The sequence below is a fragment of the Bactrocera neohumeralis genome, chromosome 2, assembly GCF_024586455.1.
Source record: "Bactrocera neohumeralis isolate Rockhampton chromosome 2, APGP_CSIRO_Bneo_wtdbg2-racon-allhic-juicebox.fasta_v2, whole genome shotgun sequence".
Lineage (NCBI taxonomy): Eukaryota > Metazoa > Arthropoda > Insecta > Diptera > Tephritidae > Bactrocera > Bactrocera neohumeralis.
This window is the reverse complement of record NC_065919.1, coordinates 78,526,264-78,552,140: the sequence shown is the minus strand read 5'-3', so window position 1 is coordinate 78,552,140 and position 25,877 is coordinate 78,526,264. Positions and strand designations below refer to the sequence as shown.

General features: G+C 37.0%; 1 protein-coding gene across 5 annotated transcripts in view; it reads right to left on the bottom strand.

Annotated features, from left to right (window-relative positions):
• Window positions 1-25,877, bottom strand: part of LOC126754513 (uncharacterized) — a 230,558-nt gene that overhangs the window by 68,259 nt on the left and 136,422 nt on the right. For all 5 annotated transcript variants that reach the window (XM_050466570.1, XM_050466561.1, XM_050466580.1 and 2 more), the window contains exons 3-4: window positions 13,939-14,153; window positions 6,250-6,385 (exon numbers count right to left, since the gene is read on the bottom strand). In XM_050466570.1, the coding sequence (XP_050322527.1) occupies window positions 6,250-6,385; window positions 13,939-14,153 (351 nt within the window). The remainder of the gene's footprint in view (window positions 1-6,249; window positions 6,386-13,938; window positions 14,154-25,877) is intronic.

Genomic DNA, 25,877 nt, shown 5'->3' with positions numbered 1-25,877 from the left:
CTTTGGTATATATAACCCTATATCTGACTCTTTTAGTTTTAGGACTTACAAACAACCGTTATGTGAACAAACTAAATACTCTCCTTAAACAAAAAAACCAGACGCTGCAGCAACAAACATAACAAAATAGCTACTAAATTGATTCAGCAAAAAAATCGATAAATTTAATAGAAATGCTAGAATGTTTGTTATTGTTTTGTTCTCTTTTATTTCCGCATTTTCGTACATTTTTCATGGGTTTTATTGATTTATACGCAGCACATATTTCGCTTCATAACAGTAAAATACAATAGCTGCGGGTGAGGCAGCGCAGTAAATATTGTGTTTATGTGTGTGTGTATGTATATGTCTATTGAATAACCGTTATTAAAAAATAATATATGTATGTATTTTATAGTTTTATGATTTTTTACATCACTCGAGCGCGCCAGCATTGCAGCGCCGTACATACATATGTACGTGCATAGAAATATGAGTGTGTATGCTAGTAGTTGTTGTAGAGCAGCAAAGGGCGCATGGTAGATACTAGATACTAATATAACATCCCCAAAGCAATTTCCGCTTGTCTCGTTGCTATTTTGCATATTATTGAAATAAACTCGTGTGTTGCTGTTGTTGCTACTGCGACAGATAGTTAGCAGTGTGTTGCAATAGCGGAAGGTTCGCGTATATACACATGTGTATGGCTGTGTGTGTGAGTTTTTGTAGTGGAAAGGAAGTGAAAGTAGCAACGTGCTGCCAGCATGCCACTCAGCGCTTCAAACTCGCTCCTGCGCCTTCACCCACACTAGCTGTCTGTCTGCCAGCGAACGAGGCTAAGTGAAACTATACACTACAACAACAAAAACATATGTATGTGCATTTTGCCGCCAGCACAATATCCATTGCTCAGCTGTTTCACTCTTATTATTTTACCAGCTCTCAACGAGTGCTTTGGGGCCTCTCGCCGCTGGGTGCATTAATAATTTCATATATTTTGTAGTAGTTTACCCATTCGCCTGCAGCCGAAACACAATATTCACTTGCCTTACTACACTCATACAAAGACACTTAGCATAAGAAACCGTTATAAGTTATGAGTTAGTGTTTTTATGCCATTAAGCAAGTGCCACAACGTCGTCGAAGTCACTGTCTGCCAGCCAACAAGTGCACTACATAATGTCGCATAGCATGGAAACTTGGGATTTTCGCTAGCACGCGCCATTTTATGCAAACAGCTGGCTGTGTGTATGAGCAGCAAATTCAATTTACCACACACAAAAACAATAACAACAATGGTAATAATATCAGCGAAAGAGTTAGGAAAAGTGAAAAGTTTCAATTTCACTGCTTGTCGGTAGTTGCGACTTGCTTTTCGTTTACTCTAATGTAATCTTCTCTAATCTTTTCACGGTTAGAGCACCTTATTTAATCGTTAAATCAGCGCAACTTAGTTCCGACAGTGGGAGAAGGGGAGACAAGTCTAAAATCTTCCTTGTCTTCGACGCTTGTTTCACGCTCTTTGGTATGAGTTTGGTTGGCAACGCTGGCTGCTTACTTGTCTTATCTTATCTTCCATGCCTATAGTTGTTGATTCGCTGACAATGAATGCTTGCAAACTTCTATATTCCGCAACCTGGTTGTTCGAGGAGGAAGTTGTGAATCGAGCATATTAGTTCTGCTAAACCAAAAGTGGTTAGTGAAGAGCTGGTGCACTGAGAGAATTAATGGGAGACGTACTTGTTTCAAAGCACTTGAAAGTAAAAGCGTAAAACTAACTTCGAAATATTGAGAAGTGGAGGTATTATATATAACAAATTGATCTTAGATGATTAAATTTTAAAAATTGTTAGATATCTTTGTTCCACAGAATATCTCTCTCATATTGTCTGCAATTGATCCCGCATATTTAAGAAATTATTACATTTACATGTTCTTTCCAAGCTTTTTTACAAAGTTTAAAATTATACAACGGTCAAGTACAAACTTGTTGTTGTAACAAAATACTGGTATTCGAAAAGGTCATTTAGTATTTTGTCAATAGATGTCGTTGCAGTCGTCTTTATCTAGTGCTACCAATCACATTGTATCACGCCTTATAGTGTTGGTACGGTGAGTTTTTAAGCTTCATTTAACCAAAAAAATTAAATAGTTATTAAATTCGGGGAAGTTGAAAACAGGTTTTGAAGTTTACGGAGACGATGCTGTATCAGTTCGTGTAGCACAACACAGGTTCGTTCGCTTCCGTTCTAGAAATTTCAATGTGAAAGACCGTTACATAAGCAGCCATGACATCGCTAAGGAACTTAACATTCATCAGCAAACGATTTTGAATCATTTAAAAAAGACTGGCTACAAAATGAAGCACGGTGCTTGGGTACCTTATGAATAGTCTCTGAAAATTTAAATGGACCTATCTGCGATTCTTTGCTGAAACGAAATGAAATCGAACCATTTTTGAAGCGAATTGTAACAGGAGGCGAAAAGTGGATCAAATACGATAATAATATGCGAAAAAGATCATGGTACAAGCGTGGTGAAGGTCAACAAATGGTCGCAAATTCTGGATTGACGCCTCAAAAGGTTATACTGAGTGTTTGGTGGGATTGGAAAGGAATCATCAACTATGAACTGTTCAGCTCCAGCTTGGTCGAACGATTGATTCTACATTTTACTGTCAACAACTGATGAGACTGAAGCAAGCAGTCGAAAAAAACGGCCAGAACTGATCAACAGAAAGGGCTTCGTCTTCCACCACCCACATTTTTGATGACTCGGCAAAAACTGGGAGAGCTGACTTGTACCATCGGACTACCATTTGTTTCGCTCAATGCAGATCTCCCTGAATGGAGTAAAGTTGGCTTCAAGAGAAGTCGCAGTTTTTCGCTGAGAAACCAGAAAAGTTTTACACTGATGGAATAATGTCTCTAGCAAAAATAAGAGGAAGTGTGCAACCAAAATGGTACATATTTTATTATAAATATAAAAAAATAAGTTGATATATGATATACGAAAAAACTTTTTCGACTTTTCAATATTTTTATATATATCGAATAGCTGCTCAACCTCACCAATTAGCCAAACGATTGCGTCGAACCGAATATTTTTCGAGCTTGTATTCACTCGAACCAGGATTTGTCAAGAGTTCGACAAAGTAAACAAATTTCAAAAATAATATATTTTGAATATTTACGTTTCATCCACTCTAAGTTTTATAGTAAATTTGAATTTTTTTAAGAAGTAAGTTTCAAAATTTTGTATATTAATTTTTACAGTGCAACAACGAAATCACAACTTCACGCTGATCTACTTAACCTCAATCCCTAGAATTAAAGCACACCTTCGCCCCAATAACTTCCAAAAGCAAAAAGGGAACACCACCACCCAACAGCTTGACGCCCGCTTTTATCTCTGCTATTATCATTTTGTGCACGCGGAACGAAATGACCTGTTAATAGTGGAATTTTCTCAATTTTCCACAAAATCTTTTGCAACTTATCACAAGTCCTTCAACGGCGGTGTGCTCAAGTGCTGGCAGCAACAGCCAACGTTCAACGCTTACCGTGGCAAGCGATTTAACCAAAGGGTGTGACGGTGGTGCAACTTAAATTGGCGTTTTTCTTTTTCTAAGTATTTTTCAACACGCTACACAAACGGGCATTTCGTATGTGTATAGGTGTGCGCACAGCACCTGTCTCGTCGTTCAACATTTAACACTATTCACCCTCATCAACGCCATCAGCAGCAGCGTAAGAGCGCATTCAGCGGTTGGAGCTAAGGCAGTCACCAGGTTGCTGATAGAACACAAGTAGCGACTTGCTGGTTGTAAATATGTATGCATGAGTCAGTCACTCATACTATCTAGCCAAACGCCACTTTTGACAAGGATCGCTGGGCGCGCTCATCACGCTTTTCCGCACACGCCACCTTTCCGCTTTGCGTCGCACCTTCAGCGTTGCGTTAAATTGAAGGTTAGAAAGTAGGAAGTATGCGGAAATGGTAGACATAAGCAACCGGAAATACACACATATAACTTAGATTATGTTTATAATGTGCAAGCTACAGGTCAGGGAAGTGCACGCAGTTTGTGCTTTAAGAGATACGCGGATGTCAATTTCCGCGTTGAGTTAGGGAACCAGTCGGTTCTATGGGTTAGAAGTATAATCAAGATTTGTCTGTCGTCGGAAGTGATATTTCTTAATCTGATTCTAAAGTAATTTTAAGTTTAATATCTGCAAATAAAATCTAGGAATGCTCAAATTTTCGAAAAAAGCTTACTTTAAGCTGAATTTTACTGGCGGAAGCAAGTCCATATGACACAGGTTATATGATATTAGGTTAAGTTATGGTAAAAGACGATCCTAACAGGGATCTCACGTGGACAGCGTTGAACGCCGGTCAGTCATATTACTTTAAAACCCCTTCATACGTACGTAATAGATCTAAGACCCTTACAAATCGATAAAGGTCTTTGCGCCTATACAAATTCGTTGAGGCGACTGATATAAGATTCTGCTTTGTCTCCTCCTTACGTGTCAGTCAGAACCCTTACTATTGCGACAAGATGAACTTTGAACTAAGAGCACTTCTCAAGATCTCCTACAATCTACTTTAGGTTCAAAGGATCTTGCAGTCGCACAGGACCGGGTTGTCAAACAGCGCCTGCCAAGCCCATGCGAGATCTATTGTTCCAGTGCTATAACGCAGGACGCAGGAGATCCAAATTGGTCCGATTCCAATGTGCTTACAAGGGGCATGGGTGTCACCTCTGGGTAGCTCAACAACTTTGCAGTTGCCAGCGATTCCAATAAGACCTGGCACAAACAGGGGTTTGATAATAAAGTAACTTGATGTTATTACTAGTAAGAACAGACACTCCTTGACTAGCTTTAATCGCATAGATAGCGAGCTCAATGCTAGTATTGCCCATTTTCAGCTCCCTGAAAGAGGCTGCTCTTCGTTGCAGTACATCTACCGCCACCTAAATAGCGGCTAATTCTTCCAGAATGATCATACAGAATCCAGCAGCTTAAACAGGAGATCCCAGAGTTGTCCATAACGAAAACTCTTTCTCCAGCGACTTATCTCTATCCTCAGATAAAAGCCGCCAAGAGTAGACTCTGCAACGCAATCATCCCAGTTTTCAAGATTTCTGTTAAAGTAGGCGAGAATTTCAGTGTGTTCTTGCTCGAACCCTTTCATTCTACAGAGCCTTAAAGCGCACTTCATAACAATACAACTGCCAACAATGTCCATACTACTACAAGTATTTGTAAAATGGCATTAAGTTTCACCCTCTGACACGTTTAAGCTTCTTAGCAAGTGCAGACTTTTCGAGTGCTCTAGAACCACCATAGAATGTTGTTGGCTTGGGCACGGTTTCGTAGAGCCAAAACACAAACTTTGGCGAGAGTCACCTATTACTCCCCTACAACAATATAAGTCAACCGATACCTTCGTTACTCTCACCTTAGTGTTTGGTCTCCATGAAAGTTTTCTATCAAAGATAAGCCCAAGGTATTTCACCTTATCAACAGGTTGAAGACGTGAGTCTATCCTTTTAATTTTGCCGACCTCAAATCACCCATAAATTATTTTTTCTTGAATGCTGGTTGTTTTATTTTTCGTTTCCTACTACCATTCTTTTTGAGTTTTCAAAATTATTTAACCTGGTCTACTAAGACATACAAGTAGATAATGAGACTCGCATTCCAATTTTTTTATGATTTTGTGCCTTTTATAAATTCAAGAAATGTGTTTAGGAGTAATAAGAACTCGCACTCGACAGCCATATTTAGAGATCCGCTGATTAAACCTCAATTTCTGATGATTGCTGCCCAAAGGCCAGGGAATTTATATCTTACATTTTGGGGTCTTGACCTTGCGCTTCATGGGAATGGAAGCCGAAAACTCAGCTGCCGAGAGTTTCACTTTATTTTCTTCTTTCTTTCTTTTTTCAATTTCTATTATTTTGTCTTTTCAATTTTCTTCGATAAATATCTCAAAATATTTTTCTTATATTTCTATATACATACATGTATTTTGAAGCAATTTCTTCTCACTGCGAATTAAATAAACACAAATTTAAACCAATTAAATAGTTACCAGCATATTTAATTGAACTCAAATTGAACAAAGACACTTAATTGTTGCAAGCAAACTTTACCCTTAAGACAATCTAACCAAATTACAAAATATTTACACACACACACACATACACACTTACATAGATATGTATTTGATAATTTGAAAGTTTCTTTGTGAACTTACCAACAACTTGCATAATGCCCGTGGCCGTTGCCGTAGAGAAGAGCGGCGCATCTGCCGTCACTTCGCAGGAGAAATTGCCGGACAGACCGAAGCCCACATTGCGGATGAGCACTTGCGTTGCATTTGAATTGGTCACCTGTGGAGACAAATGAAATATTGCTATCATTTTCGCTATAATCACATAAAATGGGAAGGTGGGAAAAGCGACTGGATGCAGCTGCACCATTACATATATATACATATGTAAATGCGGGTGTATGAGTGAGTGAATAACTAATTGGAAATGGGAATAAAAGAAATTAGTGGAAATAAATTGCTATTAAAAGCAGAAATTATGCGCAAACACACACACTCACAAACAAGCAGTCAGCGAAGGCGTATCACGTGCGTTTCACTCGCCCCAGCTGAACTAACGGTATATTAAAATAGTTATTTGAAGGACGCTGGCGCTGCGCAGCAAAAACTGAAATTCAAATTTTTGCCAAATAAACTTTCCGTCTGCGGAGCAAAATAGTAAAATCCAACAACAACCGATTTCAGTGCGGTAGCGAAGCCAAAGCGTTTCAATGTAATGAAATGCTGCCGACTAATTACAAATCAAATTCGTATGAGAGAGAAATCGTTTGTACGAAAGTTTAAGCTAAAAACGGAGAGGAGCAAGAGTAGCGAAGGGGACGAGCGGTGTTTGTGGCAACTGTAAATTACACCGCGCCACAAATTCACCTGCATTATGCACAAAAAGCACTTAAGTTTATTAAATCATCTAAACCGCAATGCCAAAGAAAGAGCGAAAAAGTTCGCACAGTTTGCTATAGTTGGGCACTTCTAACTGTTTTTCGCCACCATTGCGCGGTTTATTTTAGCGTTCTGTTTGCGTAGGGTGTCTGTGTGCGGTTACAGTTATCGTGATGCAGGGTAACTGTAGTTAATAACAGTGGAGGTTAGCAGGAGGCTTATTGTTGACATTTTACATAGAACTTGGAAGTTACATATATTAAGTTTTGAGTCTTTATTGGATTTTGCACTAAAATTTGTTTAATATTAAACCATTCTTTCGGCATCGAATGCAGATAGCAATATATATACATATTTTCTCATTAATGCTGTAGAGTAAAATGTATATAAATAATAATTTTTACACAAAATACTATATACGTATATAATAAAATGATTGTTTGCTAAAAATTTCTGGTTTTATAATTTTCCCAAGTGTGTGAGCTCGAATCGATAATGGACGCTTTCAAATGACTTTCAGATGTCTAATTGACCTACCATACCAGAGTTTTTTCATATTTCTTTGGGTTCTTCCTTCAAAAAAAAAAACACACTAAGCTTTCAAACCGAAATCTCAAATTTTTTTCCAGGTACAACAGTTTCAAATGTAATTGTTTATTTCAATCAGCTTTAACAGTTTTGTTTTTAAACAGCAAATGTGCTTTACTTAATACTCGGAGTCAAATTATGACATACTATATAGTACTCCATAAACTGAAACACCATTGCCGGTCTAAAACCACCAAAATGTTGGCTAAAAATTAACTTTATTTTAAAAATGCCACCCTTTGGCAACCTTAATATTTTTTTGACCCTAAGTTAATATACGGATATATGGACAATACTTTACTGTGGAGAATTTTTTCACGATTCTTCTCTGACAAATGCCAGAATCAGTGCGACCGTGGATGACCTTATTTCTTTTTTTTAGTTTTTTATTGTTTATGGTTCAATTATATATACTGCTAATATTTAATATATCACATATGACAAGATTTATTGCACAGCCCTTTATTCATTTCAATTAGCCATTTTGCCTCGCATAGTCACTACCAAACTATCTATTCAAAAAGCTATAGCAATTATAATAAAAATCTAATTATTTAATGCATCCAGAGATGACATCATTTCCTATAACCTTAAGAAAAATGTTTGCGAAAAGTCAAGAGGAAGTTCTTGTATTAGTATATTAGTATTTGTATTTTGTTGAAGACGTGCCTTGCTGGACGGCCTTCAAACCCTTCAACTGATAAAAATTAAAAAAAAAGTGAAATTTGTTATGCTTGAAAATCTTTATGAAAGTGTTAGAGAGCTGGCAAGAGAACTCACATTTCTAGCTAGTCCAGTCGAATGATTTTGATGAATATTTTGGGTATGAAACGCGTTCTTGCTCGATTCGCCTCAATAAAACTGACTTTCTTTCAAAAACATTATGACTGAATTTAAAGCCAAAACGCAATAAATACTAACGAACAACCACCGTACTCACCAGATTTGGTTTCTTGTGACTTTTTTTTATTCCCCAAACTGAAATTTAAGCTTGGGGGAACACGTTTTCGATAGATCGTAAAGCTAAAAAAGCCACTTATTAAAATGCCACAAACTTATTTGTTTTATACTGCTTCTAATACTTGTTCCTTAGCTTCGGACATGTTCTCCAATAAGAAGTTTTGGAAAAACATAAATTCTGATAAAAAAAAATAATAAAGAAGTCTCTTATAGTGTTAGAAAGCTCAAGGTTAGCCCAATTTCTTGGCACTAGTTATATTTAGTGCTTCTCAGATAGATCTAGCAAGAAAGAGGAACTTATATGTCAGCGTGGAACAGGCGCATGATTACTAAAGTGTCACGTTTTAGGGTCGAGTTCATTGTTTTCTATGGCCCTTCATCTATACACCGTTTATACTGTATATCGTCACCTAAAATGCAAAATAACGTATCATCAAAACATTCGAAATTGGGTATCTTATTGATTACGATTCACTACTTCAAATCACATTCATAATATTACATTTGTCCAACATTTTCTGGTTCTGCGCACAAATTTAAACCAGTTTTAACCAATATTAATTTTTGTTTTCACTCTTCTTCTATTTTATTTCGTGTTTCATTCACGCCACTGTAAATTTTTGAAAATGTTGTTACGTTATTTTGCATTTTAGGTGACGATATGTAGGTTTCATTAAAATTAAACTACCGGATTCTTAATTAATGCGTACTCAAAATTAGATGTATTTCTATTGAGATTTGGAAAACAAGTGTCAGTTTGATTTCGGTCGAGTAAGTGTCTTCTCCTTGTTTCGTCAAGTTTGTAGGATTTTATTTTAGGACAGATAGTCTATTTGTCCACTTCAAGTTAAATATAAGCATCTATTGTAAGAGTATATCAGTCTAGCTAAACAGAAAAATTACCGCTGCCAAGTTGTTCATCTAAAGTTGCACACCTAATAAAAGAACAAAAAAAAAACAGCCAACTAACTTGTTGGCAGGCAATCGAGAGCCCACCTTCGTTTGCTGTGAACTTATGATGGCAAAAATAAAGCGCATAACTTGAGCCAAAGCCCAAAAAAGGGTACAAATCAACAAACAACGGTATTATGGTAGACAGATGCAAATACAGTTGCCAGTGACACCCACGTTTGGCGCACCCTAGCGCCATAGCGGCGTTGCCATATTTTTCGATAGACGCATTTTGCATTATGCGCTTGGTAATTCACAGGTGGACCACTGACAGAGGGAATGCGGAATGAGGATGGTTATGCTAAAGGCTTAACCAACTAGGCAGTGGAATGAACAAACTTTTTCAATAATCTACCTGCGCAAAGTTTGCGCCAAAGCAGCGGTGGCATTCAAACCGCGCACCGCGCTCAGCACCCCACGTTTGGTCACTGCGGGTTGCGTCGCCACGGCTGCGGTGCCATATTGATGGCATTCACTTGCCGCACACAGTTGAACGATGAACCGAAAAATATACTTTATACAGGTAATACCGGCTGGCACAGCGCGCAGCGCAACAACAAACAGTGCGCAGGCATTGCAAACTTTGGTTGGGAGACGCTGCCGCATGCTGCTAAATTTAAGCGAAAAGTTTGCATAACAAAAAGCTGGAATTATACATATTTTTGCTGGTGTCTCGCAACAGCTCGTTCATTTGCATACGTGTGTTTGTGTGCATGGTTAATTCGGCTCTTGCGCGACGAAAAAGCCACGAGTGCTGCACGAGTCAGCGGTGAATGTGCCGCTACGGCGGAATTTCAATACGACGCGCACGAACAGCTTCAGCTCTGGGTGTTATACGTATGCAACAAATTGCACACCTGGTAATAAAGTCAAACTAAAATGCTAGGTCACTTTCGGCACGCCAATATTCATGTTTGTTTGCAGCCATACTCGCTCACTATGTTTTACGGTCGCTAAAGCAGAGGCATTGCGAACTGTGGAAAATTTTGCAGAAGCTTTGAATGTTCGTGGTTGCAGCGGCACGCATGTGAGTTGCATGTAACGCCGCGAAAGTCGCACAAATATTGCATACGAATGTTGGTTTCAGGCATTTGTATTAACTTTGTAACCCCTTTGCCAATTTATTTTTTGCATAACCGATCGTTTGACGGCACTTGCATATACTATACACTCATATGCTTTCTTTTCTGTGTTTTTATTTAGCACGATATTTACTACACATTCCTGCAAATCAAGGGCTTCAATTTTGCATTTAATACCGTTTATAGGAATGCATACCAACTGAAAATTTTACTCATACGCCATGTGACACTTTGTGAGTGAAAATTGTTATAGACCAAGTAGAAACCGAAGGTTCTCTATAACATAACTGTGCTTTTCGTGGAAAATAAATACTGTACTTAGCACCCAATATAACCCAACAAATAAATCTAATAATAAGCTTAATTTTCAGCCCACATTTCACATTTTAAAAGGATTTAAAGAGATTGACTTTCATTATAATGACTAAAGTTTATTCATTTACTTAGAGGAAGTACAATAAGATGAAGGTAGTACATGTGTATACTCCGAAAAATATCAAAATCAGCTATCGTCTTCCAAGTGGAAGTACTAGGCATAGAAAAGGCTTGTGAATTCCAACTGAACAACTGCAGGAGGATCCATAAAGCGGCAATTTATACGGGTAGCGGCACCACTAGCCTTGTCGTCGCCAAATATCAACTTCAGCGTAGTCAACAAAGCGATGAAGGCTTTAAGCTACATGCAAGTTAACTTGACTTGTACAAATTTGGGTTCTAGGGACATTTTCGGCAACGAAAGAGCAGAAGAGTTAGCTTAGTCAGGACGATGAAGCCACGAATCCAAGGCAGAGACAATACCTTGTCCGCTAGGGATAATCAATAGGGAGCTTAATATGCAATTTTAACAAATAGCGCAGAATATATGGAAATCAACAACTAAATGTAGGATATCGAAACAGTTTGGCCAAATTATGACAAGACAAAAACTAAATACTTACCTATATAAAGTCTGTGAAAACTATATGTAGACCTTCAGCTATCATAAGAGGCCAAAAAAATAGGTATGCCCCATAATAGCACGTGCCGTAGCAGAAAACTCGAATGAAGCGAGGAAACAATTCAACGCTTCCTCTGTAAATACCCAGCTCCATCACAAAACAGAAATCGAACTTTTGGAAACCATCAGTTACGAAACCTTGAATATCACCAAATGGCTTGAACATAACAATGGCATGGAGGTTTAAAAATCGCTGCTTCTTTATTACTCACGATATCAAGTAACTTCACAAAAGTCAAAAGTTCTTCTAGAAATAGTTGTAAATCTTCAATGTGCTCTATAGAATGTAGTCAGAATGGAAACCTGAAACGTTTTATCTGTCATTATGGTCATTGTAGACTTAAATCTTTCAAAATGTTGTGTTTGAACGATTTTTTCCAAATCGCTCTAGCGGTCATTTTCAAATAAAAACATCTATACATATACATACATATGTATAGATAAGCCATACATATGTATAGATTCCTAAAAAATTGAAAATTTATACTAACTTCTCATTTTACAACACAGGCTCTCATTTTGACATTTCTCTTCAGTAAGGTTAGACATTTCATCATGGAAAGATATACGATCCAATAACGAGTCAAAATTACTAAGGCTTACTTTCGAAATTCGGAGTCAGTTACCTCAACTTTAAGAGCGCTACATCATACTTATGGTCGTCATAATCATCCTGACAGATCAAGAAATGAGCGTCTAGTGGAAAAATTTTAAACCACAAGAACATAGTAGTGTCGAGAATATTGCCGTCGCTAGTCAATTGAGGAAGACCCAAATCAGTCCCTCACATGTCGTTCTCGCGCGTTTGGCAGGTCAGTGACGTCATTGTGGCGAATTTGCGAAAAGATATTGGCTTACAGCCTTACAGGATCAAACTGCTACAAGAACTGCAGCGGCCCGACCACTAAAATCGTCATATTTTCCTGAACTGGATTGAGCAATAACTTAAAAATGTTCCGGATTTTCATTGAAAAATCATTTTCAGCGATGAAGCACATTTATGACTTAATGGCTTCGTCAATAAGGAAAATCTGCGTTATTGGTCAGGTTGCAATCCACACGTACTCCATGAGTCACCATTGCATCCCGAAAAAATTACGGTTTGATGTGGTTTATGGGCCGTCGGCGTTATTGGGCTGTACCACTTCTTTGATGATCGATACCGGCACGTTACTGTGAATGGGAATCGCTACCGCTCAATGAAAACCGAATATTTTTAGCCCAAATTGGATGATATGGACTTGGATACAACAGGAGGGCACCACAAGCCACACAGCGAATGTCACAATCAATTTATTGAAAACCAAGTTGGGTGAACTTGTTACCTCATGAAATTGCCCATAGGACTACGTCAAGTCTATGGTCTATACCAACAAGCCAACAACTATTGATGAACTTCAGGCCAATACGGAACGTGAAATTGCAGCAGTATCGTCCGATTGATTCTTCGAAATCGTCGAAAATTGGGTTCAGCGTCTAGACTTCTGCAAACGTACCCGTGGTGGCCATGCAAAAGAAATCGAGTTCCATACATAATGGCATCAAGTGTAATTTCACTAGATTAAAAAAATTCATTGATATCTCAAACCGTAGCGCTTTACTGAACGTTAGTTGCTCTACTTGGAGTGTGGTTGTACTTTTTAAAATACTCAAGTCTATGGTGAAATTATTATAGGATTTAAAATCATCAATTTTATACCGCTTAAAACCGGAACAATTTTTGCTGGGGAACGAAAATGGTATGGTAGTGAAGCATAATTGCGATTATACACTAATTTTACAACCGAACTACTATCATAAGGTACATATATTACACCCAAAGATGGGACCTTTATACTAATTCATGTTCCATAAGCTCCAATAATTCAGTAACCAATCTTAATCACACCCAACATATGAAACAGCCGTGAAACCAAATTTTTGTATTTTTATGCGAAATAAATTCAATTTTTTCTGTTCTCCGTTTTAATTCATTTCCAAAGCCAAATGAAAATACCACAAAAAAATAGCAAACGAAGGCAAACATATCGCAAAAAGATTAAATGGCTTATAAAAAATGAGAAAAAATTGTTACCACACACACACACATGCATATCACTGCGCTGAAATAACAACTGAGAAGGTATACAACACACATTCTATATTCAAACATATCTGCATACATACAAGCAGCTACATATATAGGCAGTTCAGTATATTTTCACGTTCCACGAGTATCAAAAGCAGATAAATTCATTGATATTTCACTCAGGTCTACACCCACCCACACACATAAGAAACATACCTTGCATATGATATATACGAATGTACGTACAATGGTAGTAAATTACATATGTGTTGGTTCTGACATCAATATATATATATATATATACTCACATCGACGTGTATGCCGGGAAATGGAAAAACTTTCGTATTCGGAAATTCACCAGGTGTGTAGCGATAGAACTCCAATTGACCGCGATAAAATTTGGCCGAATAGAGTGGCGTCCCTTCCAAATCGTAGAGACAGCGCACGATGGCATGCTGGCCGCGCCGGACCGCCGGTGGTTCGATGATTAAATTGACATTTCGCAATGCGCCCTCAACGATGGCTGGAGTTTGTTGTTGTCATTGTTGTTTGCATTGTGGAAATTTTGTACGTTTTTTCAGGAATTTTTTTCGTTGTAGTTAATACCGAGAAAGAGACAAGCAAAAGTGGAAAATGAAGATTAATAGCTGTATGAAAGTTGAAAAAATTTCGTTTGGGGAAAATTTAATGGAAGGAGAGTCGTGCAAGTTTTTGTAGTGAGTTTCAATATTAAATAATATTTAATAAGTTTGTATATACACATGTTAAGTAATAAAGAAAAAGCTTTCACCGCGTGTAAGCTATGTTTTGTGTAAAAGCTTCTTTTGCATATAAATATAACTTTTATAACATTTTATTTCAAACTTTTAAAATCAAATTTTGTCACTCTTTATTATTTAAAAAAATTTCGATCGCTGCCACATATGTGTAATTTTCATTTCTTTCATCGCCTGTAAAGCGACACGTGATTTACGTTTGTGAGTGATTAAAAATCAAATATATTTATTCAACAGATTTTTTTTTAATTTATACAATTTTGTTTTTCTTTTCGTTCAATATGCTGACAGGCATTAAATCTGTCAAAGGATTAAGCACTGACAATGAACATGTCGAATATGTTGTAGTGCTGCTCATTGATTTGGAAAACTCTGCACTATTTGTAATAAAAAGCTGTCAGTCTTTACAAGTTGATTTAATGCGTTAAAATTCTTTTTTTTTGGAATTTTTCTATGGCTAGGCTTCAAAGCTGTTACATTTTTTTAAATTATTTAGTGAAACTCCTTTTTTGTATTTTTTTGCATTTCTATATGTAATGGCTCTTATTATTAATTATATATTTCGATATACAAAAATAATAGTGACTTTAATTAACAGACTTGCATAAACAGTTAACACTATATTTTCTCCTCGCTCTTAAATGCAGGCAACAATTCACTAAAATCAATTAGATTACGCATTTGTGTTGCAAAAACTATGTAAGTAATGGGTGTACACAAATTTCACAACTCATTTGTCTCCTAAGATATAATAGTACAACAAAAGCATAGTAAATTTCTTCGAGTCAAGAAAAATTCATTAACTCGGAAATATCAAAAATGTTAAAGGGATAAAAGCTCTAAAAATAATTGAAAGATAAAATGCATGCAGCATTCTCATTATGACCTTAAATTGAAGCATATTTTTGTGTCATGGACTATTGGCTGGTTTATGGACACCCTTATTAAATATAATTTAATGTTTATAGTTAGTTTTTGGCGGACTAAAACGAAATTATACTATGTTCGGACCGACAACGAAAGCATGTTTTCGTGGGAAAAAAATAAAATATGTCAGACCAAACCCATGTTTATTTTCGTGCCGTCATATATCACTAGATTCTGCAATGGGTGCTCTCTTGGCACTTTTTAACAAATGATAAAATCTAGTTCCACAGTCATCGAAGTGATCCGCGACTGAGCAGGGTTTATTTCAAATATCGACCTTAGAAATCACAGAATTTTTTCAATTTGTGGCGTATTTATATTTCCTTATAAACATATAGTATATGTTAGACTGTCTTCTTCGTTTGGAACTCACACAATTTGTTGATCGCTCAGCCTCGTGATTATTGATTGGTCGGTAGAAATGTAAAAAACAAAAATACGATAGCTGTGCTTCGAAACTCGTCTATGAAATCGACAGAGATGAAGAAACGTCGATTTAACGCATGCGCCCGAAAGTAAGAAACATACGACTATATGGATGTTTCAAAATGAGCCCAATCCAACAAAAGTTGATCGCGCACGAAGCTCTTCCAAGCAAATAGTTGCCAGCTTTTTTCGAACAGCTGTATATATGGCAACCATACCACAAGTACAACTATAATAGTAATTTAAGTATAATAGTAATTTCTGATTAATACGCAACCATCTGTTTGCCAGCTGTCTTTCAAGAAATCACGAAATCCAACCGCCAAAGGCGGAATAATCTTCACCACGACAATGCAAACTCTCACGCATCGACTGAACAATTGTATTTATATGTCAATTTGAAGAGGACTCCTACGTAGAGTCTTCACTTGAGATCGAATTACTTCTTTTTATTCGCATACGTAAAAGAAAAACTAAGAGAGATAGTGTCAAAAGTTCTTCGAAAATTGGTTCAAACGCATTCAAAGGATGAACCACAAAGCGATTTTAGATAATTCATATTTTTTTGGTTCTGTATTCCCGAAATATAAAAAGAAACCGACGTACTAAGAGAAATGTGGCCAGGAGTAGTAGCACAATATTAGAAGTGCTTTAAAAAGACCTTTTGAAGCCAAATATTCACGAAAATCATATATTGAATATTTTTTAAATTAAGCAATAATTTTTCTAAATGTATCTGAAGCTTGTACTTTTTAAGAAAATTTATGTTTCGATATCAAAAGAAAACCTCACATACCAACTTTTCATTCATTTAGGCGGCTCTCAGACTAATTTAAGCATAGTCCTTAAGGGCAAGAATGCACCGAGCTCACTAGAAGACAAGCTTCACCTAGACTTGATCTGCGTTCCCGTCTCAGGAACATTTTCTTCAACGAAAAAGCAAACAAGTTGGCAAAGGCAGGAGCTTTCCTAAACGAATCCGAGGCAGAGTGGATACTAATACCACCAGGATCGATCAGGAGAGAGTTCAATATACAATTTCAACAATTAGCAAATAATAGATGGAAAAATATAACAAAATGCTATATTACTAAACAGGTAAGGCCAACATATGACCAGAAAAGAACTAGCGACTTATTAAATAGGCCCAGGAACAGTATCTACAGAATAATTGCTACTATAACAGGGCATTAGCCATTTAGAGAACATGCGTCCAAAATGAGTATGCCCTACAACAACATCTGCCGAGGCTGTGATCTAGAATGGAATAAAGAAAAAATTTTCCACTTTTTCTGTGAATGCCCAGCCCTATCGCAGATCCGACACAGAACACTTGGAATCCATCAAACACCAAACCTTGAATGGATGTCTACAAAAAGCATACCGGACATTAATAGCTTCGTCGAAAACCACGAAATGGTTTGAAAGAGAAGGTGAAACGTAATAGTAATAACATAAAGGTCTACGACTAGTGTACCAAAATGGCACAGCTAGTGCTAATTGAGCCCGAAATACAGCAGAGCTGCACTTCTGATATGAGTTTTCAGAAGATAAAGAAATATTTATGGCTTAGTTATGACACTTTATAGGTTTTCGGTTTCCGCCATTTTGTGGGCGTGGCAGTAGGCCGATTTTGCCCATCTTCGAACTTAACCTTCTTATGGAGCCAAGAAATACGTGTACCAAGTTTCATCATGATATCTCAATTTTTACTCAAGTTACAGCTTGCACGGACGGACGGAGGGACAGACGGACGGACAGACGGACGGACGGACGGACAGACGGCCGGACGGACAGACAGACATTCGGATTTCAACTCTACTCGTCACCCTGATCACTTTGGTATATATAACCCTATATCTGACTCTTTTAGTTTTAGGACTTACAAACAACCGTTATGTGAACAAAACTATAATACTCTCCTTAGCAACTTTGTTGCGAGAGTATAATAACCAGATGTTAAAATAAACCTTATATTTTATCCCCTAATTTTAACTTTAATTTTTATCGATTTACCTTTATGGTAAGCCTTAATTATCGTGTTTTAGTTTGTTTCACCATTGACACTGGTGGCATTCTAGTAGGCACTTTTATAGACCAAGAGTTTAGGAAAAAAAACTCTTTGATAGCCATATTATGATATTTTATGTGAAACCTATACATACTTCATACTTTTTTTAATACTTCTGGCAACTTAGGCTAAGGCATTGTTTGCGTTTAATAGATATCACAAATACCTTTCGCATGATAATTATTCTTTAAAATTATATACTCTTTGACATTACTAAAGTTATATCTGATTAAACTTTTGCAGCAATTGAAATGCAAAATATTGATACAAAGGCATAGTAGTTTTGAGTGTCTCTGAAATAGGTTTACCCATGAATTACTTTCATACATTTGTATTTTTCAAATCTATCCTACATATAACAAACCAATTATTAATAATAAATATGGTATACAAAAGAAAACCCCAAACAACAGCGGAAGAATTCTTTAAGTGGAAGAAATTACAAAAATCCATTGAAATTTCAAACATTTATTTATCTTATTCATGAAAAATCGTTTATACATGTTAAACTTCTTGAGCTGCTGCAGATTAAAGGCCCCAATGTTCAGTGAGCATATTCCCAAAGAATAAAAATTAAAATTCAATTACTTGCAAAGAATTTGTGCCAGACGCTGAGCAAACGAGCAATACGCAGAAATGTCATGGCCATTGGCAAAAGGCTCGTAAACAGCCGCACTCGAGGGAGTAAAATAACATTTATATGCACATAAGTATGTATGTTCATGTATGTATGCCTTTATAATGCGGCACAACAATGCAAAGCATGCTGCCGCTATTCTTAAACGAATGAAAATGGAAAGCGCTTTGGCAGCAACAAAGCAAACACACGCTCTGCAAAAGGCCAAAACCAAATGTTGGCAATAAAATGAATGAAGCACACAACTGCAAAATGTTAAAGCAGATATGTAGCTGACGACAAAGCGGGCATGAGCATGCACATTGCAGATACGTGCGTGTGTGTGTGTGCAGGTATGCATATCTATTTATGCTCAAATAACTCAAGTGCATGATTATATTGTGTGAGCAAGGCTGCAACTCGAAACGTTTCGGGATTTGAATCTCAAAGGCAGCAGAGGCCAAGGCTTGGCACGACAGCTGACTGAAAGCATCGTAGAATGGATGGATGGATGGCGATGCGCGGCAGCTGTGCAGCGGTCGGATTGAGCGCATTAAGCATATAAATGTCAGCAACTGATTTGCATGTGAGTACGCGAATTCGTAAATTTCAAACACAAACACATACACATTTGCACTAAGTTACACACAAAAGTGAGCAGGGCAGCAGCATTTGTAAGATATGTATGTATGCGTGCTTGCAAATGCAAAAATGCAACTGCTGAATGAATGCAGCAAATGAAAGCAGAGCACAATAGCATAAATGTAACCATCTACTTACATACATACAGATACGCACAAATTCAACTCTTTGCATACATACAGACACATTTTTCTACATATAAATGCGCTTTGACAGCCAAACAATGCCATTGATGCAGTGCAGCGCTTCAACTTGGCAGCGATGTTCGCATTGCTCATACGCCCTGGCAGCCCCACAGGTCGCCTATGTATTTACCATATATGTGTGTATGTGTGCACGCGGCACACAATATAAATGCAGATATTACAAGTGTATAAGTTGCAGCGTGGCAGCTTGACAGTTCGTTATGCAATAACAACTATAACAACAAAAAGGCAAATATTTTTCTTACATACATGTCGAATAGTAGTAGCTCTATGCACATATGCAAATATATCAATATTTGTGTGTGTTTGTGTGCACAATAAGCACAACGATTACAACACAAAGCCATGCGCTTGCTAAAATACGCGCAAACAAAAACGAAAATGCAAAACCCTGGTTCACAAGCACGCGCAGAATACATATGTGATTACATACATACATAGCTATGTATGTATATGTAAGCATACATATATATACATATATTTTTTGTATAAATCTTCGCGTAAGTGTCATGTAATAGCTGCGCAATTTCGTGACACAAAAAGTTCGATTATGCAAAAAAGTACGCGGCATGAAATTTTGTGGCTTAAAAATCGCTCGCTCACTTAATTGTTGTTGGCAATTTTTAAATCACATGCATTGAAATTTTATCTCAAACTGCTTGATTGATAGCAGCCTCATGTTTGCTAAGTATCGGATTACGCTAGCATGGCACTAGTCATACTTTTTGAGAGGTTTCATATTTTATGCGCTCACATCTGGCGTGGGCTCAGTGGCGCGTGTTACAATTGATTTTGGAATTTCAAATTTAGTTTGAAATTTAACTATTTCAACGATCCATTCTTATATTTGACACTATTTAAGTAGACTTTTGTATAATTTTGCAACACTCGAGATTTTTTTATTTGCTTAAGAATACTTATTTGATTTAATGGAAGCTGTTTTGCGGTTGTTTCATTAGGATAAAGTCAATTGCGCTGAAATAATTGAAAAATGGAAGAAATCAAACGAGGAAGCAGAGAGGCAGATTTCCAGAATGGAAAAGTTATTGTATTAATTTCCATTAATTCGTATAATGAGGTAAAAGCTGTTCTATCTGGAATATTGTATATAAATATGAGGCGATGAATGAAATATGGCCCATCATTTCACTACAAAGTACAATCGACAGTCATCCGGGTGGACAGAACATCATGAACCCGCTTGAAAGCGTAAAAAACCGCCAAAATCGGCTGGTAAGGTTATGGCTTCTACATTTTTGGTTGCGAATGAAATAACAATTTTTATTGGCTACCTTGAAAAAAGAAAGACCATCAACAGCGACTATTGCAAAACACCATAGAACCATTTCAAGGATGAAATTGCCGAAAAACGGCCACATTTGAGAACAAAAGAAAGAACTGTTTCACCAAGCCAATGCACCGTGTCACAAGTGCATGAAAACCATGCCAAAAATTTCTAAATCAGACTTCGAGTTTCCTCCGCATTCAGTGAATTCTCCAGATCTGGCTTCGTCTGACTATTTTTGTTTTCAGCTCTGAAAAGAATGCTCGCTTAAAAGTACTTTTCGTCGAATGAAAATGTGATTGCCGAAACTGAGACCTTTCTCAAGCAAAGAACAAATCGTATCACCAAAACGATATCAAAATGTTGGAGGGGCGGTATGATGAGTGTATCACAATTGAAGGGAATAAGAAAACAAATTTTGCCAAAAAAAATTGTCTTACTACGGTAAGCCGGAAACTTTTCAATTGTTCTGTTATATGCAATGAAATGCAATAATACACAACAGAAATTTATAAGCATGACTCATATACCTGACTACAATTCGATAAGTTAAATAACATTTATGATAAAAGGAATCGAAAACATAATAATGTGATAGTTAGCATGGTAGTTTTAAAAGAAAATTATACTCTGAGAAACAATTTGACTATCCTTTTCCTTATCCTTATCCTTATCCTTATCCTTATCCTTATCCTTATCCTTATCCTTATCCTTATCCTTATCCTTATCCTTATCCTTATCCTTATCCTTATCCTTATCCTTATTCTTATTCTTATTCTTATTCTTATTCTTATCTTATCCTTATCCTTATCCTTATCCTTATCCTTATCCTTATCCTTATCCTTATCCTTATCCTTATCCTTATCCTTATCCTTATCCTTATCCTTATCCTTATCCTTATCCTTATCCTTATCCTTATCCTTATCGTTATCCTTATCCTTATCCTGATCCTTGTCCTTATCCCTATTGTTATCCTTATACTTATTCTTATCTTTATCCTCACCCTTGTCTTTATCTTCGTCCTTATCCTAATCTTTATCCTTATCCTGATCCTTGTCCTTATCCCTATTGTTATCCTTATACCTTTTCTTATCTTTATCATCACCCTTGTCTTTATCTTCGTCCTTATCCTCATTCTTACATTTTGCCATATCTTACCACAAATCTTTATTATCGCTCACAAAATAGGCTCCTAAGCGAGTACAAAGAAATCCAATTTTCCATATATTTATTATAAGAGTAACCAGTATTAATGCTCTAGTTTCATACTCGACTTAAAAAAGTTTGTTGAGCAGAACCATAGCAGAAGCTATCTCTCTGTTATCAATACGACGATTTTTAAGCACTTTTTCTTTACCTTCTTACCGTCATGAACCGAGTAGGTGGAGAATTCACATGAAGCAAACACTTCATGAGCTTCACTGAATGCTTTTTGTGACCAAGTAGACTCTTCAAGAAACTTCTTTGCGTGATCAAATTGGAAACAAATAACTCATTTTCGTTGTTTCGTATAAATATGGGAAGAGATATCTTAAATATATGATATAGAATTATGCAACTATTTAATGTGTCACCAGTTAACCACTTCGGTACGAGCGTCGACTATAGTCGACGGCCATGCCATAAGCGGCCGAGCGTCGACTATAGTCGACAGGCAAGAATTTTATCTTATCTCTACAATTGCGCAGTATTTGGTCACATAATTCTAGCTTCGTTAAATCCATCGGGCAACACGGTACTGTGATATTTTTACAAACCTATCGAAGAACGAAGCAAGTGGGGACTGTGAATGCCGGCCGTAGGTTTTGTGACCGATAGACGTCGTACCAAAGTGATTAATGGTAGACAAGGCAGAGGAATGTAAAGCTAAATATCTGATTGGATGACGGCATTACTTTATGTATTTTCAATACAAAACTTTAAACTTTATTTTGACTTGTTTTCTTTGGTTTTTTCTTTTAACGGAACAACCGATCGGAGTAAATATTTTTCAATTTAATTAAATTTGATCTGTCTTTATCATATTAAGCAACATGACTCTTAGCGTTCACCGCAGGCAATAAGGATAAATATCACTCTTTGCCATACAAATATAATTAATATATTCAGCTATCCATCATTTCAAACGTAACTTCCCAAAGAGCAAATTTAAACAAATAATTGTTTCTTTAATATAAAGGAGCAACAATATACCAAAACCGCGAGCACAAGTGTAATTACATGTGTGGCTTAAATACACATCTTTTAAGCAAAAAAGTAACTCCTGAAAAACGCGATTTTAAACAGGGAAAAAGATGCGCCACTGCGTATACGCAACAATGATATGAATTTCCGTTGTTATTGCACGAGCAACAAATGAAAACACGCGTCAAAAACAAAAACGCTGGTTTGCAAAGCATATGTAAAAACTACTAATGTCCATGTGTGTGTGCGCTGCAATGTTAACAGGTTGTCGGAAGGGCGGCGGCACAGCGTGAGTTTATTTGGCCAGCAGCTGCGCGCACGGAAGTATGAAATAGGTAAGGTAAACCCGTGTTTTTACGCGCACCGTGCGCGAATGGGGAAATTATTCAAATTAATATAACATAAATTGTCGAGAAAAATGCAAATGAGTCTGAGTGCCAGCACTCACAATAGTTGTGGCCGTTTTTAGGGCGTGTTTACACTACCATTAAAGTTACAATTGCTGTGCGCTGAATTTTTTCAAGCACTTCCCCATTTTATATTCATACATTTAAACTTAAATATGAACGGCACTTACGTTCTTACACACCGTCACCCTTATTTACTTTGGCAAATATTTTTAATCTCATTCTTTAAATATTAGCGACCACTGCGTTCGGGCAGAGTGAGTGTTGCCAGCACACAATGACACCTGTGCGGGCTTTGGCACGTGAAAGGCTCAAAGAGCGCACGAAAACGAAAAACCAACAAACAAAATATAATTACAAAAATCATACATTTATTTATTTGTTATATTTTTTTCTGGTTTTTATTTATTTTCCTTCTGATTACGCGCGTGTGTGCGCATATTTCGCATTCATCTGTTTTACTTTCATTTTATTTACTTTCGTTTTTCCGATTATAGTTACTCCGCCCATAAAATGTCCCCTGGCACTGGCAACAGTGCCATATCCCAGCAACAACTCCTGGCTTCGCATGCATATTTCAAAAAGCAATTTCGTTTAACTGCAAGCACATGCTTACATACACTGATAGCGGCGTGTATGCGCCTATGCATATGCAAACACTTTTCGTGAGTAACCTGAATTGCTGCCTGACCACCTGTCTGCCTCGACGGCGGGTAATGTAACGCGCCTGGAATGCAACTCCGCTGTGAAGATTGGAATCGAGTCTAAGTGTGCTGTAACAGCGTAAACAAGTATATGCCATACATATGTATATTTTATATATGAGAAATATTTGTTTTTGTATTTTTTCATATTTTCCCGCATCTGCGACTCGCCACCAATTTGTGCTGCGTCAATTTTGGCCATTGAGTGGGTGATTTCAGTTAGCGTGCCTTTTTTCTCGATATCTCTCCACCGACCTTATGTTTTCGAAAAATTCTCTGTTGTGCCATGCGGGCGTACATATGTATGTATATATATTTTAATAAAATCATATGTGTATGTGTCTGTTATGTAGGCGTATGTGCGCGTTATGTCGCTCGTATGTGTGCTTGCATGCTGGCTCAGGTGTTTATCGACTGAAGATTATGGTAATTTGTGAAATACTTTCATCGCCCAAACGACCATGAACGGCAACGTTGAAATACCGAAATATGTTGGTAAACTCATTTCATTGCAAATGGCCATTTTGTGCGAATAAATTATTGGCTGGGAGTTTTCGTTTTTTTACTTGTCTGTGGCAAAATTGCATATGCTTACACGTCCTTGTGATTTTACTTCTGCTAGTCGGATTTGATATAATATAACGCATTTGGCGAGATTTTCGTTGTAGACCTTTTATGGAATGTTCAATGTTTTTTTTTTGAGATTACCTATTATAGTAATACATATAGAAAATTGGTATCTTCTAAAATATCATATTATATAAATTTACAATTCTTGACAACTTTTTCTGCAATTTCATAATCTATACTTTGAATTTCTATTTTATTATTTCTTTTGTTGTTTTTTCTTTATTTCAAACGTTTATCAATTTGAACGGAGCGCATAAAACTTCGTGCCTGACGAGCCTTTGAGAGGTCATACTATTTGAATATCCCAAGCGCAAGAGATGGAATCAATTTATTTAAACCTTATCTGGTATCAAACAGCTCTGAAAAGTCAGTGCCAATTTTGACAGTGCTGATAATTGTGCTTAACGTAATTCTGGGTAATGGTTTGAGTTTCGCAGAGAAATCTGCGTTAATTACCTTATCCCTATCCTTATTCTATCCTTATCCTTGTCCTTATCCTTATCCATGTCCTTATCCTTATCCTTATCCTTATCCTTATCCTTATCCTTATCCTTATCCTTATCCTTATCCTTATCCTTATCCTTATCCTTATCCTTATCCTTATCCTTATCCTTATCCTTATCCTTATCCTTATCCTTATCCTTATCCTTATCCTTATCCTTATCCTTATCCTTATCCTTATCCTTATCCTTATCCTTATCCTTATCCTTATCCTTATCCTTATTCTTACCCTTAGGCGTATCCTTATCTTTATTCTTATCCTTAACCTAACCCTAAAATGAAGCAGAACAGCGACAATAACAAACAGCCCTCCATACAATTTACCAACTCCCATTTGCACCTAATCCTAAATGACCAATAACCGTTGGAAAAATTATGCAGAGGCAGTTTTTAATTTTCCACAAATCTGTCATTAATTTGCCGCTTTAACCACTTTAAACACGATTTATTTAATGGTCGTACATTTTACATTATTTAGTCGCGAATAAAAACCATTTCCACATTTTAAGCCAAACTTCCGGCTCTCCGCCTATCGCCTTACGGTAAATAATAAAAAACAGAAATGCGGGCGAGATAATAATGTACGCAGTGCTGCACGAATTTGTCGAAAGCCAAGTGGCAAGGAGGATGTGGCAATTCTCTTTTCAACGACCCATCGCCGCTGCTAATAACCGTAATAAATATGGGCCGAGCCGCAGCAGCCACATCAGCAGCTAAAATATGCTGTCTACAGCAATTTCTTCACCTTCGGCGCTACTGAGGCTGTACGCGTGTGTATGTGTGTGTGTCGTATAGCGGTCAGTTGCAGAAAGCAGTTTGCTTTTGTTGTTTTTTCATTTATTTATTATTATCATTGGCGCTTTTACCTTCAG